The sequence below is a fragment of the Taudactylus pleione genome, unplaced genomic scaffold (genome assembly GCF_031769625.1).
Source record: "Taudactylus pleione unplaced genomic scaffold, aTauple2 ptg000015l, whole genome shotgun sequence".
Lineage (NCBI taxonomy): Eukaryota > Metazoa > Chordata > Amphibia > Anura > Myobatrachidae > Taudactylus > Taudactylus pleione.
In genome coordinates, this window is record NW_028284417.1 from 3056041 (window position 1) to 3073442 (window position 17402).

The 17402-nt window shown below is 40.8% G+C and overlaps 1 protein-coding gene across 2 annotated transcripts in view; it reads left to right on the top strand.

Moving 5' to 3' along the window:
* OGFRL1 (opioid growth factor receptor like 1) overlaps positions 1-17402 on the top strand; it is a 103115-nt gene that overhangs the window by 77810 nt on the left and 7903 nt on the right. For both annotated transcript variants that reach the window (XM_088470517.1, XM_088470518.1), the window contains exon 6: positions 11962-12107. In XM_088470517.1, coding sequence (XP_088326643.1) covers positions 11962-12107 — 146 coding nt within the window. The remainder of the gene's footprint in view (positions 1-11961; positions 12108-17402) is intronic.

Here is a 17402-nt window from a genome sequence, read left to right on the forward strand (position 1 = left end):
ATAAGCATACGTTAAGAACAAGTCTAAATATGAACTTCTGTGTGTTATTTAAGTGGTTTTAAAACGACATCTACTACCACAGACATCCTAATCTTTTATACTATTTTGATAGTTATTTTCTGAGCTATTATATTTTTACATCAATGGTTTCACTCTAACAATGGCGAACATGGCGCCCATGTCATTTGGTTTTACTGTTAGTTTGTAATTATTTATTATGTCCCAGCAATATAGCTGTATGTTCATAGACTTCTGAACATATATATGCCAATCCCTAAACAGATTTTAGGGATTGGCATATAAATGTTTTCCCTCATTTATGATGGCGACCATCGATTTACTCACTGATTATTTTTTTATTTTTACCGTGACAATTAATTTCTATATGAATACATATTATTGGTCATCTGACCACCTTAATTATATTCATCCTCACAGATGTCCATACATAGTTACATAATTATATATATATATATATATATATATATATATATATATATACAATCAAATATTTATATACAGTCAAACATCTCTGGGGATCATGGATCAAAAATCCCTAAAAATTATATGATTGATATACAATGCTGATATATTTGTACAAAACCTGAAGGCTGTTTCTAAAATCTCACTTTGAAATATCCCTTAAAATTATAATAGCTATGGTACAAAGTGCAAATACCTATTTATATACATCCTATACTTCAAGTTTATCTTATAAATGGGGTAATTTCATAGCCCTCATTTAATTCTTTGGGGACAAGGCTATTTAGTGTGAGAATCCAAAATGTTTCTCTTTTCAAGTGTGTGTTATCCCTATTGCCTCCATTTTTGTTTAGGGGTACTGTTTCTATACCCTTAAACCCTCAGGCTTTCTATTATGAAACTGCTGGAAGTGTCTTGGTACACTAGGATTAGTAACCCCATTCTTTATATTTCGCACATGTTCAAATACTCTTATTTTCAAGGAATACATGTTTTGCCAATGTATTTTATTCCACACTGGCATGTTAATAAATAAACTACAGTACATATGTGGAGTTACAATTAATGAAACTATTGATCATATTTAATCTTCCTATATTTTCACCTTTTTACATTTTTTCTCCCTTTTCCCCTAATGGACATATCTTGGATCTTCCACAAGGAAAGAACCCTTTTATACATGTTAGAAAAGTCTGTTGGGGGAATTTATCCTGCAGCAGTTCTAGATAACTTTTAGACAAAGCTGATTTAATACTTTTAGCCTTTGTGGAAACGAGATTTGGATGATCAGGCAACTCTTCAGATAACACAGGATCCAGTTTCAAAATATGCCAGTTATTCTTTAAGATTTTTTCAGATTTGCTGTATGGAGTTACAAAAGGATAATTAGAAGATCCACCTGAATTAGCAGTTTTGTCCTTATATTGAAGTAATTTATCTCCTTCCATTTTTCTTGCTCTAACCATAGATTTTTGTATCACATTCGGAGGGTAACCTCTTTCTGTAAATATATCTGTATACATCTGGGCTTGTTGATCAAATCTGGCTATAGCAGTGCAATTACGTCTTAGGTGGGAAAACTGGGAAAAGGGTAAGTTGTCTTTCCAACATGAATAGTGACAGCTGTTATAATCTAGATAGCTGTTACTATCCACACTCTTAAAATGTGTGTGGGTTTCTATTGTTGTAATAGTTGGAAAATTTTCAGTGCTCAAAACTAGATCCAAAAACTCTATTTTGGACTCATTCTAATTGAAACTGAATTAACATTATTTTTTTCTATGCATTTAATGAAATCATTTTTCTATGCATTTAATGAAATCGTTTTTCTCTCCATTCCATATTATTAGTATGTCGCCTATAAAACATTTATAGAGCACACTTTTTTCATTGTCTGGTACAGTGCACTTCTCCCATTCCTCCATATACAGATTTGCCAAACTTATCACACAAATTGGGCCCATTGCAGTACGGTTAAAAGAGATAAAAGGTGGACTTTAATTTCAATCCTGATGTTGAATTGTTTTTCCAATTCATTATAAGGGCATTTTCTTTCTTTAGGAAATGTTGTTTCAAATTTAGTTTTCTAATATATAAATTCAAATAAATGTATAAATTAAACTTATTTTCAGTACACGTGGGGACATACGACATATGGAAGATCTAAATATACAACACATATTTTACATTATTAAAAGAGGAACAGTGGTAAGCAGTCTACAGGCGGTGCACCACAGATGTGCAGTCCCTGTATACTGCAATTCCACATGAAAAATGAGTGAAGGTGATTAAAAATGTACTAACAAAGGATGAATCTGTGAGTAATGATAAAGTTGAATTTATTTGCAATTGTTTGAGGTTTGTCCTCAAATACAATTACTTCCTATTTCTTGATGAGTGGTTCCTGCAGGTGTGCAGAACTGCAATGGGCACAATTTGTGCACCAATTTTGGCAAATCAGTATATGAGGGAGAAGTGTATTGTACCAGACAATTAAAAATGTGTGCTATATAAACGTTTTATAGATATTCTAATAATATGGAATAGCGAGAAAAACAATTTAATTAAATTCATAGAAAAAAAATAATTTTAATTCTAGGGATGTGCAGGCTCGGATTAGTTCAGATTTTCCAGCCAAATTTTGATTTTTCCCGCCAAAAATAGGGTCTCAGAAAGAGGCAAAACATCATATTTAATGGACAAACATCATCATTCCTGGACAAAAGTCCATGAAAGAGGATGTTTGTCCATTAAAGATGACGTTTTGCCTCTTTCTGAGACCTGATTTTTGGGAAAAATCTGAAGTTGGCGGGAAAATCTGAACTAATCCGAGCCTGCACATCCCTAGTTAATTCATATAACTTGAAATCACTTTCAATTATAATGAGACCAAAATAGAGTTTTTGGATCTAGTTCTGAGTGCTGAAAATTTTCTAACTATTACAACAATAGAAACCCACACACATTTTAAAATTTTAAGGGTGTGGATAGTAACAACTATCTATATTATAACAGCTGTCACTATTCACGTTAGAAAGACAACTTACTCTTTTCCCAGTTTTCCTGTCTAAGATGTTTTTGCACTGATATAGCCAGATATGACAAACAGGTCCAGGTGTATACAAATAGCTTTACAGAAAGAGGTTACCCTCCGAATGTGATACAAAAATCTATGGTTAGAGCAAGAGAAATGGAAAGAGATACATTGCTTAAATATCTGCTAATTCAGGTGGATCTTTTAATTGCACAACTCCAAATTAACTGATTGTATATAGATAAATACATTTTTGCAGTAAATAGAGGTTTTTGGCATAATCTTGGCCAAGATTATGCCAAAAACCTCTATTTACTGCAAAAATGTATTTATATATACACAATCAGTTAATTTAGAGTTGTGCACTTGCATCTATTTTTGTGTATATATCGATTGTCTCCACAGGTAGCACCTCCAAGTATATATATGTATATATATATATATATACCACTCCAGAGAAAGGAAGGGCACTCAGAGACTTTTTAAATGCATAGTAGAAGGTGACTATCTTTCAGCAACGTTTCGGGGTGCAACCCCCTTTCTCAAGCCATCACCAACAGCATAACCAGAAGAAGTGAACTTACCCTTTTAAATAAGCCCCACGAGTCACTGTGCATCCACGCCGCCATTCCCGCAGGTCTGCTCACCGGAAGTCACCATCCGCTGCACATCCGGCGCCTGCATTCCACTGTCACCCGGCAACCATAGGCTTGCACTCAAGCACTTCCCGGAGATAGCCATGAATGCTGGGGATCTGTCGGATGCAATCGGCGGCAGCAGCCAAAGGATTCCACTCCAGCAGTAACTGACAGGAAATTTTTATTCGGCGGGTGGCACTACTGAAAAAAATACAAACAATAAAAGAAAAGAAAAATACACCATAGTGAAACACAAAGATAAAACATCAAAATAATATCCAACATATGTTATATGAAAAAATCCCTATAGTATAAATAAAAAAATGAAAAAAATATGGAAAAAAAATATATTCTTAAAGTAATAAATTAATATGAAAAAAAGTGTCCAATAAAAATGCTAGAAAAGTGTGTTCCAATTCACTTTATCATTTTAAGCCGTTCGGATGAACGGTGTTAAGTTTAAAAATCCATCTTGCTTCTTTGTTCAGGAGGATTTTAGCTCTGTCACCCCTTCTTGGAGACTCTTGTACATGATCAATTATGACATATTTCAATTATGTTAAATTGTGTCCTGCAGATTTGAAGTGACGGGCGACGGGCTGATCAATGTCTCTCCCCTCAAGTACCAGTTTAATGGCCGAGCAGTGTAAGGCCATGCGCTCACAGAATTTCCTAATGGTCTGACCCACGTAGTATAACGCACATGGGCAGATGATAATGTATACCACATGTGATGATGTACATGTCAATATATGTTTAATATCAAAAGAATAGTCACGATGTGGATGTTTGAATGATTTCACATTCAATAAGAATTTAGACGTGATGCAATTAAGGCACTTATAGCAGCCCGGAGATTTCTTATGTACATTAGATAATGAAGGCAAATTTCTACCTGTAATGTCAGAATGTACTAAAAGGTCCCGTAAATTATGACCTCGTTAAAATGCTGCTACAGGTCATTTGTTTTTAAATACAGGTAGATCTTTGTCGGTAGAGACAATGGGCCAAAGAGCTTTTGTTGCTCTACGTATTATGGGACTAGCCAAAGAATATTCACTGGACCAAGGAATGAGATTGTCCGTCTCTCTATTCCCAGATTTCAAGAGATCTTCTCTCTTCATTTTCAACACCCTATTTTTCTGCTGTAAAAGGGTGGATTTGTCGTAGCCTCTTGTCAGAAATTTCTCGATTAAAATATCAATTTGATCTGGGATTTTAGACGGATCACTGATAATTCTAGATATTCTCATCATCTTTGATAATGGTAACACCTTTTTTAAGGCTTGGGGATGGTGGCTAGATGCCATCAAAAACTTGTTCCTGTCCGTTACTTTCTGAAAAATATCAGTGTGTACCATTTCATCCACAATCTTAATTTTAATGTCCAGAAAATTTGCTTGTTCCAAGCTGTAAACATATGTAAATTTAATTGCAGAGCCCATATTATTGATTTCATGCATTAAAGTCTCCAATAGATCAGGACCGCCCATCCACAACATAAAAACGTCATCTATATAACGAGTTTATAGAAGTATGTTTGAAAAAACGTCATGGTTGCTGAAAAACATCCTTTTTTCTTGATTGAACATGTATATTTTCGCATACGATGGTGCTACTGCAGAACCCATGGCACAGCCACGGTTCTGCAGATAATATTCACCATCGTATAGAAAAAAAAATGTATACAGTGTGCATTCCAATAAAGTCAAAAAAAGATCAGCATCAAAAATTTTAGCCGCAAGACGTTCCTCCAGAAATATCTTCATAGCTTGTAATCCATCATGATGTGGAATTGAGGTATACAAATTGCATACATCTAGACAACAAAGAAGAGTACCCGGGGGGACAGTTTTAAGATCCATCATCAATTTCAGAAAGCTTGAGGTATCTTTAAGAAAAGTTTTTTCCAATGGGAGTAATGGTTGCAAAATGTGATCTAAGAGCTGAGCCACCGGCTGATACAGGGATTCCTGGGCCAATATTATAGGCCTCCCTGGTGGTCTAGTAGCATCCTCGTGAACTTTTGGAAAAGTATAATAGAGAAACTTTAGGGAATTCTGGATACAATGCCTTTAATAATTGATTGTTGATTTTGCCCTCATCTCTAGCATTAATGAGAATATTATAAAGTTCATTTTGAAATTCTGTAGTAGGATTTTTGCTTAATTTAGAATATACTCCTGGTTCAGAAAGTTGTCTGCTGATCTCTGACCGATAATCTTCAATATTTTGTATCACAATGGCTCCGCCTTTATCGGCAGGCCTAATAATGATGTCTTGATATGATCCTAGTTCCTTAAGAGCCTTCAATTCATCCTTACTAAGATTAGCATGGACCTTACATGGTGTATTAGTGTATTTGGTTACAGACTCATCTAATAACCTGTTGAATGTTTTCAATGATGGATTATTGGATACTGGATCAAATTTAGATCTAGTTTAAGACTGTAAAAACTTGTCAACCGAGGTATTGCTAGCGGGTTTAGATTGGAAAAATTCCTTCAAGCGGAGTTTACGTGAGAATTTGTGTATGTCTTTTTTCCAGGTAAAATCATCATGACGATTAGTTGGTACAAATGATAAACCTTTTTGCAACACCCGCATTTCAGTGTTGCTAAGGGTTCTATTTTGAAGATTAAAGATTAGGTGGTCTTCTTTACATTCCTTCTTCCACCCTCTCTTCCTTTGCCCCCCCGGCGGGTGGTTTTTCTTTGGCAGTATTCTCTTTCTCCACGGGAGGCTGCCATAGATTTTACAGATTCATCTGAGTCAGTAAAGCAAAAGTCACTGTCACTCTGACTTGTGGCGATGGATGTCCATCCCTCTTATATTTTTTAGACTGCCACGGTCGACGTTGTCTCACATTAACCACATAAGGTTTCATTCTGGTATTCCCCCAGCAACCATTTGTATACCTTGTTGTCCTAATAGTCCGCATCCACAAGTTGTTTTTTATTATTACCTTCTTTTATGCATATAAAAAGTCTCTGAGTGCCCTTCCTTTCTCTGGAGTGGTATTATGTTTCTTGAAGTGAGCACCAGTGCAGATATATTGGAGATTATATATATATATATATATATATATATGTATATATGTGTGTGTGTGTATATATGTTCAGGGTATGCAGTCCGAGGCCCATTTTCTAGATGGATCTTTTAATTGTCCTTTTGTAACTCCATACAGCAATTTTGAAAATCAATTGAAAAAAATCTTAAAGAATAACTGGCATATTTTAAATCTGGATCCTGTGTTATCTGAAGAGTTGCCTGATCATCCAAATCTTGTTTTCACAAAGGCCAATCAGCTCTGTCTTAATAGTTATCTAGAACCGCTACAGGATAAGTTCCCCCAACAGTTTTCTAACATGCATAAAAGGTTTCTTTCCTTGTGGAAGATGCAAGATATGTCCATTAGGGGAAAAGGGAGAAGAAACTGAGAAAGATGAAAATATGATCAACAGTTTTATTAATTGTAACTCCACATATGTAGTTTATTTATTAACATGCCTGTGTAGATTAAAATACATTGGCAAAACCAAGTATTCCTTGAAAATAAGAGTACTTGAACATGTGCAAAATATAAAGAATGGGGTTCCTAATCCTAGTGTACCAAGACACTTCCAGCAGTTTCATAATATGTAGAAACCCTGAGGGTTTAAGGGTATAGAAACAGTACCCCTAAATAAAGGAGGAGGTAATAGGGATAACACACTCTTCAAAAGAGAAACAATTTGGATTTCACTCTAATTACCCTTGTCCTCTAAGGATTAAACGAGGGCTATGAAATTACCCCATTTATAAAAGAAACATGAAGTATAGTATGTATATGAATAGGTATTGATACACTTTGTACCATAGCTATTATAATTTTAAGGAATATATCAAAGTGAGATCTCAGAAACAGCCTTCAGGTTTTGTACAAATATATCCGCATTGTATATCAATCATAATTTTTTTAGAGTATATTTTACATGTTTTGATTATGCAAGTGGTTCCAAAACTGTGCGCCGTGGCACCCTGAGGTGCCTCTGGACACTTGCAGAGGTGCCTCAGGTTGGTGGTCCAGCACTAAATCAAATTATTTATTGTCAATGTAATGTAAATATGTGGACAAACAGAAGCACAAACCTGTCCACCACCACATAACTGAACATAAGGATGACAGATAAGCAAAATTTACTTTACTACATTTTATTCAGAATTTTTTAATAACAAACTTTTGGCCCAGGGGTGCCATGAAAACAATGCTGATACTCTAGGGCGTCGTGATTCCAAAAAGTTTGGGAACCACTGGATTATGTGATGTATTATCAGTCTGAAATAGAGAGTTTATGTGATATAAAATATTTTATTCTAATAATTGTTGAAATAACTCATACATGATCCCCAGAGATGTTTGACTGTATATAAACATTTTTGATTGTATCTAAATCATTATTTAACTATAGATGGACATATGTGAGGTTGAATACAATCAGGGTGGCCAGATGACAATGAATATGTATTCATAGAGAAATTAAGGTAAAAATAAAAAAACAATCATTGAGTAAATCGATGGTCCCCATCCTAAATTAGGGAAAACATTGATTTTTATCTAAGGGGAGGGGCCCTAGATTGCACACCCTAAGCACAATGTGAGGTGCTACCTGCTGAGACTTGTAGTGCTGCATGCATAAAGAGACAAATGCAAGTGCACACTCTAACCATGCTGAACCTAATAATATAACTGCTGAATAGCATCAAAGAGGTTATTTGCATAATTATGGGCCTGCCCACCGCGTCCAGGTGACCTCTATCAGGCAGGTCCCTAACACTTCTATGGAACAAATATAGGGCACGGGACCCCACAGGCCAACCCATCAGAACCGCCCCATGGCAACACACTAGTGTGAGATTTAAAGTGAGGGTTAAAGAATAATGTGTTAAGTCCTACATAAGTAAGAGGTTATAATAAAAAGTGTATACAGTGCTACATATACAAAAAACAAACTAAAGAAGTGAAAAAGTGTACATTATGATGCCATGAAGCAGTCCAGCCACACCAGCCCAGAGAGCCCCGCACCCCAAAACCAGTCCCAAAACTGACACAGCATATATATAATAGGTCTCAGTGTGCCTCATTAGATGTGCAGTCTTGGAGTGCAAGGAATCCTTGCTAATTAAAAACACCCAGGAACAGGTGAGAGGGGTGCTAATCAAGGTGGAAGTAGTCTCGTCCTTCCAGTGTACATACATATACACAGTACAAAATACATAGGGGGAGGGGCCCTAGATTGCACACCCTAAGCACAATGTGAGGTGCTACCTGCTGAGACTTGTAGTGCTGCAAGCATAAAGAGACAAATGCTAGTAGAGTGTGCACTTGCATATGTCTCTTTATTGATTTTTATCTATTTAAAATCTGTTTAGGGATTGGCATATATATGTTCAGAAGTCCATGAACATACAGGTAAATTGCTGAAAAGGGACATAATAAATAATAACAAACTAACAGTAAAACCAATTGACGTGCATTGATGGTCGCTGTCGTTACCAAGTGAAACCATCGATGTTAAAATATTATATCTCGAAAAATAGCTATAAAAATAGTATAAAAGATTGGCAGGTCCGTGGTAGTAGATGTCGTTTTAAAACCATTTAAATAACGCACAGAAGTTCATATTTAGGGCCTGATTCAGACCCACTCGCGAGCGGCTGTCCGCTCGCAAGTGGGTCGATGGTGTGCACTGAGCATGCACACGACGGAGGGAGCTCCGTCGTGCGCATGCGCGAGACGCGACGAGCGAAGGACTTTCCTTCGCTCGTTGTGTCTGATCAAAGGGGGCGTGCTGTCAATGTTGATTGACAGCATGCCCCCTTTGGTGGGCGTGCCGGGGGCGTGTCTCCCAGATGGGGGCGTTCCCAAGGGAACGCCTACCGTCAGAAGCCGGCCCACTGACATCACTAGTGATGTCAGTGGGAGTGATTTTGGCTCTGATAGAGCCAAAATCACTCCAGGGCTTGTGGTCGAAAACCCCGACCACAGGCTTCTGGTCGCACTGGCGATGGTCGCGATGGTCAAGACCATCGCGACCATCATCCTGCACGCTCGTATGTGCTGTGGGTGGTGACCCACAGCTATACGAGCGTCCAGGAGGACGCTCCATTTTTATGGAGGACGGCCCTCATTCAGAGCGAGCGCTCTGCTCAGAGCGTCCGGCTCTGAATGAGGGCCTTAGACCTGTTCTTAATGTATGCTTATGAATATTCATGATGAAAAAAGGCTGGTTCTAATTGGTGCAGAGCCCAGTTAATACAAGCCTCCAGTGTTAGACAAGAGAGCCCTCTGACGGAGTTGATTATGAAACGCATTATGATGTGGCTTTCTAACACTTCTCCGTGTCAGCAGCACGTGGCTCGTTCCCAGTGGTTCATCAGCGGTGTTTGGAGCTGTTGCCTGGGATATTTGTGATAACACCAAGTGGTATCCAGCCCACTCCGTGAGTTATTTGGTACGGGTTCACTCATTAGTGATCCTCGTGTTTATGTATATGTACGGTGAATAACACTTTTAAGCACTATGGAGCGCTCTCATTGTACTCTATTTTTACAAAATCTTTGTATCCTGTTAGAGTCCAGGATTAGTGATAGGGGAGCTGCAGTACTACTAAGAAGAAAAGGAACGCAGTGCAGGATATTATCCCTAGTGCTGGGAGAAAAAGTGTGCTGGACTTTTTAAAAATTGTGATCAGATGTGGCAATATACTTATGTAATTTGTATATATATATATATATTTATGATTTTGCAATTTCTTAGAATACATATTCAATCTATCTAAAAACAAACCTATTCAAATGAACAGCAATGAGATTGCAAAATTTAGGGACCTAATTTTTACTATTGAAAAATAGGCCCCATTAATTATCACAGCAATGACAAATTAACTTTCACAGCGCATAGGCAAACACAGGGGGGTTTCCAGTCGCCTGGAAACCACGTATCCTTCCAGCCAGCGGCTTGGATCATGACCGCAATAACAGTTTTATATAATAATATTTTACTACATACAATACATCTGTGAACCAATCTAAAAGAACTGGGAAACATGCAATGTTAGGGCCCCTGAGACTGAATTTGGGAAATTCTGCTATAGACCATCTATAGTGTTAATTATTAATACTGTATTACACACACTTATCCATTGTATAAAGATATCAATGTGTACATATACTGAATGTCCAGCGTCAATGGTAGGTTTTCTGCAACACTTTCAGGGGTTTATTTACAAAGTATCGAGTTGTAAAACCCGACTCTTCTGTTCGTGTTTATGCCCGATATTTACTAGCCCTGTCTTGCTAGTTACAACCCAACACTTCGAAAATGAACCCCACAGACTCCAATGCTCAGCAGAGGAGGGAACTTGGATTGTGAAATGGTGCGCACATCTAGAAAATAAATTAAAACAAAAAACATTCAGCTCAGATAGGCTGGTCATAATGCCACATCTAACAGCTTACTGTGATCACTGGCCATGTATATGTTTGAAGTATTACATACACTGCACTTTGTATGAGGCAGACTATAACTTGTTATATGCTAATTATGCCCTCTTCATGGGTTGGCAATACTCGCTCTAAAAGCAAGTATTTGGAAATTTCCCTCTAGAAATCCTGCATTTTCCCCTGTATATCAAAAATCTCTTGCGAGGACAGCAGCTCCGATAAAAGGTTGTCTCATGTAAGAGCTTGGCAATGTAGTGATAGCTATCGCTATAAATGCACTACTATTTCTGACACTGTGCATGCACATCTTCTAGGCTGAGCATGCACATACAGAATGTGAGATGGAAGGCTGGGGAGCAGGAAGGGCGCTACCAAAGATCCTTCTGCGATAAAGGCTCCAAAGCCACAAAGCTGCTGGGTAAACAAGCACAGACAGCAGTCAACATTGAGAACATTTGCAGTATACCATTCCACTTGTTATCCTCCCTTCACATAGTGTCATATGAATGGCAATACATTTTATGGGTCAAAATGAGTACTGGTTACCATGCAACTATGAATGTGTAGACTGGAGAGGTGTGGAGTGATACAAACCTTATATAGATAGGGCCACTACCATTTTATGTATAGTATAGTATAGTGTTTGTGTATTAAATAACTTATTTCTGAAAATATTAAGTAAAAATGTAGTTACTCATATTTTAATAAATACATCTACCCTCATTCACAACATGGTTCTGCAGTTTGTAATAATAAATAATGTATGTTAAAATGCATTCAATGTTTCGACAATAACAATGTCCCTCTTCTTTTTCTCCAAAGGAATTTAAAAAGACAAAAGAAGCAAATAAAAGATTCATCTTGGCATACAAGATGATGATGGATTTTTTTGGGTTAAAATTGATAGACAAGACTGGAAACATCTCACGAGCTGCAAACTGGCAAGAGAGATTTCAGCACCTGAATGAGTATGTATATTTTTCATTGCTGTCACTGTTTACTCTACAACTTATGCTTTCCAAATATTATCAGAGTACTCTGCAGCAATATATTTTTACTACTTTCAGGGCTGTAACAGGGGACAAATGCGCCCTGTGACTGTCCTGCTACCTGAGCATCAAACGTCGCGTACGTGAGGTCTTGACATCGTGCAAAAGGGTCAGGGCTGCCAGCACTAGTAAGTGCATCACTGACAGGGCATCCTGAGGAAGCCTGGTTGGCTGCATGTTAAGGCTCAGGTCAGGTAATTGGGTATTAGTACTGCTACAGCCTTGAGGGCCAGTATACCTTAACTTGATGTGGCCATGTAGCAGCCTTGAGGGCTGACGATAACTGATTGGCTGTGGCCTATGGGCCAGTAGGGTGAGATGCGACCTTTGGGCCAGAAGAAGCCTTGAGAGTTGGAGTTGCCTGGTTTGCTGAGGCCTGTGGGCCAGTAAGATGAGATGTGGCCTTTGGGTCGGTAGCAGCCCGGACTGGTTGTGGCCTGAGGGCTAGTAGAATGAGGTGCGGACTTTCAGCTGGTAGCAGCCTCTGGGCTGGTTGTGGCCTGAGGGCCAGTACTAACAGTCACTGAAAGAAGTTGCAGCCTCCAGGCTGTGCAGCAGTCTTAAGGGCTGGATGAACTTGGCAAGGAGACGATAGGGTGCGCTGAGTGCCGCCGGGATGACACCAGCGTTTGTACACTGGGTAGTGTACTCTGGATGCTGAAGTGCGCTTAGCGCCGCCGGGATGACACCAGCGCTTGTATACAAGATTGCATACTCAGGACGCTGAGGTGCGCCCGTGCTGCCTGGATGGCACAAACGGCAGGAGACAGGAATGCAGACCGAGCCGCCCAGGTGACACATACAGCTGGTAATACTTATGGCAGACAGTGCCGCCTCGATGACACCAGCTGCTGGTACAAAGGGGCTGACTGGACATGGGTAACTCGACTGAAAACAAGAGACCACACTGGAACTGGAAACACATGGAACGCTATCACCGGCATGGATTGAAGGGCTGGCATTTAACAGAAACAGGGCGCTACCAGAGCAAGTTTCCCTAATGACAGATTATAGAGCACCTGGGCTGTGTTCAGACAGGAGAATCAATCAGTTTGCACCTGATAGTGCACACAGACAGGCAGTAATTTAGTCCAGAGGCTCATAAGCAACCAGGACTGGAACTGCAAACAATATGCTGTTAACCACAGATCCAAACAGGAGGAAGGAGGAGACTTCAGCGAATGCTTGCCCTGTGTTCACCCCGCACAGCATTGCCAGTGCAGTGACTTGTGACAGTACCCCCCTTCCCCCTTGATGAGGGGTTACAGAACCCCTAGACCCTGGCTTATCTGGAAAGTTCAAGAAGAATCTTCTCTTCAGGGCCGGAGCATGCAAAGAGTTTTCTGCGACCCAGGAATGCTCCTCAGGTCCATACCCCTTCCAGTGGACCAGAAACTGAAGAGATCCCTGGGAAATTCTGGAGTCAAGGATCTTTTCCACAACAAATTCCTGACGCCCTCGGACGAGCACAGGTGGAGGTCTGACCAGACGTCTAGGAGAAAAGTTGGAGGAAAGAAACAGCGGTTTGAGGAGGGAGCAATGAAAGGTATTATTGATCTTCAGAGTCCTTGGTAGTTTCAGTCGAAAAGGCCACACGATTCATCTGAGCAATGATGCAAATGGGCCAATGAATTTGGGCCCCAGCTTTTGTGACCTCTGACGTAGATTGATATTTCTACTTGACAACCATCCTATTTTGAAATTACAGGGCCTTCAGTGCTTATCAGCCCACAATTTGGACCGACCTGATGCCTGAAGGAGAAACTGATGCACCTTCCTCCAAACTGACCATAGCCTCGAAACGGATGAAGAAGAAGGCGTTTTGGTAACTGAAGGTTACAAAAGAATTGCTCCTAGGATGGATCCCAGAGTTGTAGTAAAAAGGAGAGACAGAGGAAGCAGAATGGCAGGAGTTGTTGTAGGCAAATTCTGCAAAGGGCAACAGTGAAGCCCAATTGTCTTGACATTTCTAGATGAAATGGCAAAGGTACTGCCCTAGGGACCGATTGACCTGCTCCGTCTGCCCATTAGACTGCGGGTGGTAACCTGATGACAGGCTGACATTAATGCCGAGATCCGCACAAAAGCACCTCCAGAACAGGGCAACAAATTGCGTCCCTCGATCAGAGACAATATCCACTGGAAGCCCATGGAGCCTGAAGACATGCTTTAAGAACAGTGCAGACAGCTCCTTGACACATGGTAACTTGACCAGGGGAATACAATGCACCATTTTGGAGAAATGGTCTACGATGGTCCAGATGACGGTACAACGAGAAGATACCGGAAGGTCCACGACAAAGTCCATCGCAATGTGGGTCCATGCTTTTGAGGGTGTTGGAAGGGGACACAACAAACCTTGCAGAGCAGTCCTGAGGGTCTTATTTCTAGAATAAATGTCACAGGCAAGGACAAACTTACGAGTGTCTCTCGATAGGGACTGCCACCACACAGATCGAGATAAAAGTATGAGAGTCCTAGAAATGCCAGGATGACCCCTTGCCTTGGAGGAATGAAAGTCTTTCAACACCACTTTGCGAAGTCTCTCAGGGACAAACAGTAGACCTGATGGCATACTAGGAGGAGCTTCAGCTTGACAAGCCCTGAGAGAATCCGCCAGGGTCCGGGTGACAGCAGAATGAATCCTAGAAGCTGGAATGATGGACTCTTCCGAAGCTCTGGACGGTTGACATACTGGGAAGCTACGAGACTGTGCATCCGCTTTAATATTCTTGGACCCAGGTCGAAAAGAAATCACATAATTGAAGTGGGTGAAGAACAGGGCCCATCGTGCCTGTCTCGCATTCAACCTTTTCGCCGTCTCGATATAGGCCAGATTCTTGTGATCAGTGAGGACTATCACCACATGGTTAGCCCCCTCCAACCAATGCCTCCAGTCCTCAAAAAAGGCCCACTTAATCGCCAACAGCTCCCGGTTGCCCACATTGTAATTCTTCTCTGCAGAATCGAATTTCCTGGAGAAAAAGGCACAAGGATGCAGCTTACCGTCCTTGACATCTTTCTGAGACAGGATAGCGCCTACTCCAATCTCAGAGGTGCAACCTCCATAATTAATTGAAGCTCTGGATTTGGATGCCGGAGTACAGGAGCAGAGACAAAGGCCGTCTTCAAGGTGTCAAAGGCTCGAACGGCACTGGGTGACCAATTTGCAACTTCAGCTCCTTTTTTGGTTAACTACACGATGGGGGAGACTATGGCAGAAAAGGAATTGATAAACCTGCGGTAGTAATTCGCAAAGCCAAGAAATCGTTGAATAGCCTTCAACGTCACAGGTTGCTCCCAGTCTAGAATGGCTTTGACTTTTCCAGGGTCCATAGAAACCCTGCAAAGAAATACAGTAGCCCAAGAATTATACCTCCTTCACATCAAACTCACATTTCTCCAATTTGGCATAGAGATCATTATCCAGTAACCTCTGCAAGGTCAGTCTGACATGCCTCCGATGTTCTGCCACGGATTTGTAATAAATGAGGATATCATCCAAATAGACCACCATAAAGACTCCCAAAACATCCCTTAACACTTTATTAATAAAATCTTGAAACACGGCTGGGGCATTGGAGAGGCCGAACGGCATGACCAGGTACTCAAAATGTCCAGAATGGGTGTTAAAAGCTGTCTTCCACTCATCCCCTTCTCTGATGCAAATGAGATTGTATGCGCCCCTGAGATCAATCTTGGAGAAGATAGACTCCTCACGCAGTTGGTCAAAGAGCACCAAAATGAGTGGCAAGGGATATGCATTCTTGACTGTGATTTTATTCAGTCCACAGAAGTCTATGCAGGGTCGAAGAGATCCATCCTTTTTCTCAACAAAGAAAAACCCTGCTCCTACTGGGGATTTGGATGGGTGAATATAGCCTTTATCCAGAGCCTCGGGGATATAGTCCTGCATAGCCTTATCCTCCGGAATGGACAAGGCATATAGTCATCCCTTAGGAAGCCTGGCACCGGGTAAAAGATCAATGGTGCAGTTGAAGGATCGGTGAGGAGGCAAGATATCAGCTTTTTTCTAAGAAAAAACTTCAGCTAAGTCTCTATGTGGAGCTGGAATGGATGAGGCAACAGCAGCAGCAGCCAGACAAATAGGTCAGGATAGACAGTGAGAGAAGCACGATGTACGCCATTCCAAGATGTCACCGGTCTGCCATTGGATCACGGGGTTATGCTTCTTTAACCAGGGTAACCCCTGAACCACCGAAGCCAAAGGACACTGCAGAAGAAGAAACGAAAGTTCCTCACAATGTAAGACACCAACCGACAGCTGTAGAAGAGGAGTCCGGAAGAACACTGGAGCTTTGGAAAGGCTTGTTCCATCCAATCCAATCACTGACACAGGAGTGGATAATGACAGCGGGGTCAGACGTAGAATTTGGAAAAAGGACAAGTCCATGAAGTTGTCTGCTGCACCACTGTCAACGAATGCTGGGACGGAGACCTGTGTGTTGGAGAGATGAATTACTGCAGTTATCAGAACAGACTTTTCTGTGAGATGGATGCAAGGCCTAGATGTACCTCCCCTAATTCACCTAGACCTTGTCTTTTCCCAACTTCAGAAGACAAAGTTGGGCCAAGTGACCTCTACCACCAAAGTAGAGGCATAACCCCAGCGAGCGTCTCCTCCATTTCTCTTTGGGCGGAAGGCGGAACGCACCCATCTGCATGGGTTCATCCGAGTCAGACGGAGTCATCCACAATGGAGATCGAGGGGGCTGAGAAGGTAACTTCTTCTCCACTCTGCGTTCCCGAAGCTGTCGGTCGTCACGAATAAGCCAAACTCATAAGATCATTAAGGGAACTTGGGGCAGGATACTGGACCAGGATATCTTTAATTTCGTCCGATAAACCACATCGGAACTGACTTCTTAGAGCAGGACCATTCCAACCAACAACGACTGCCCACTTGCGGAACTCCGTACAACAATCTTCCGCCGCCCTATTCTGCTGTTTAAGAGACTGAAGACTTGCCTATGCCACGGCCGCCTTGTCCGGGTCATCATAGAGTAACCCAAGTGCAGTAAAGAATGCCTCCACTGTCTGGAGGGCCGGACTGGACAAAGGAAGCCCAAAGGCCCAGGTTTGTGGATCACCCTGAAGTAAGGAGATGATGATGCCTACTTGTTGGGTCTGTGAACCTGAGGACCTTGGCCAAAGGCGGAAGTAGAGCTTACAGCTTTCTCTAAAATTCAGAAA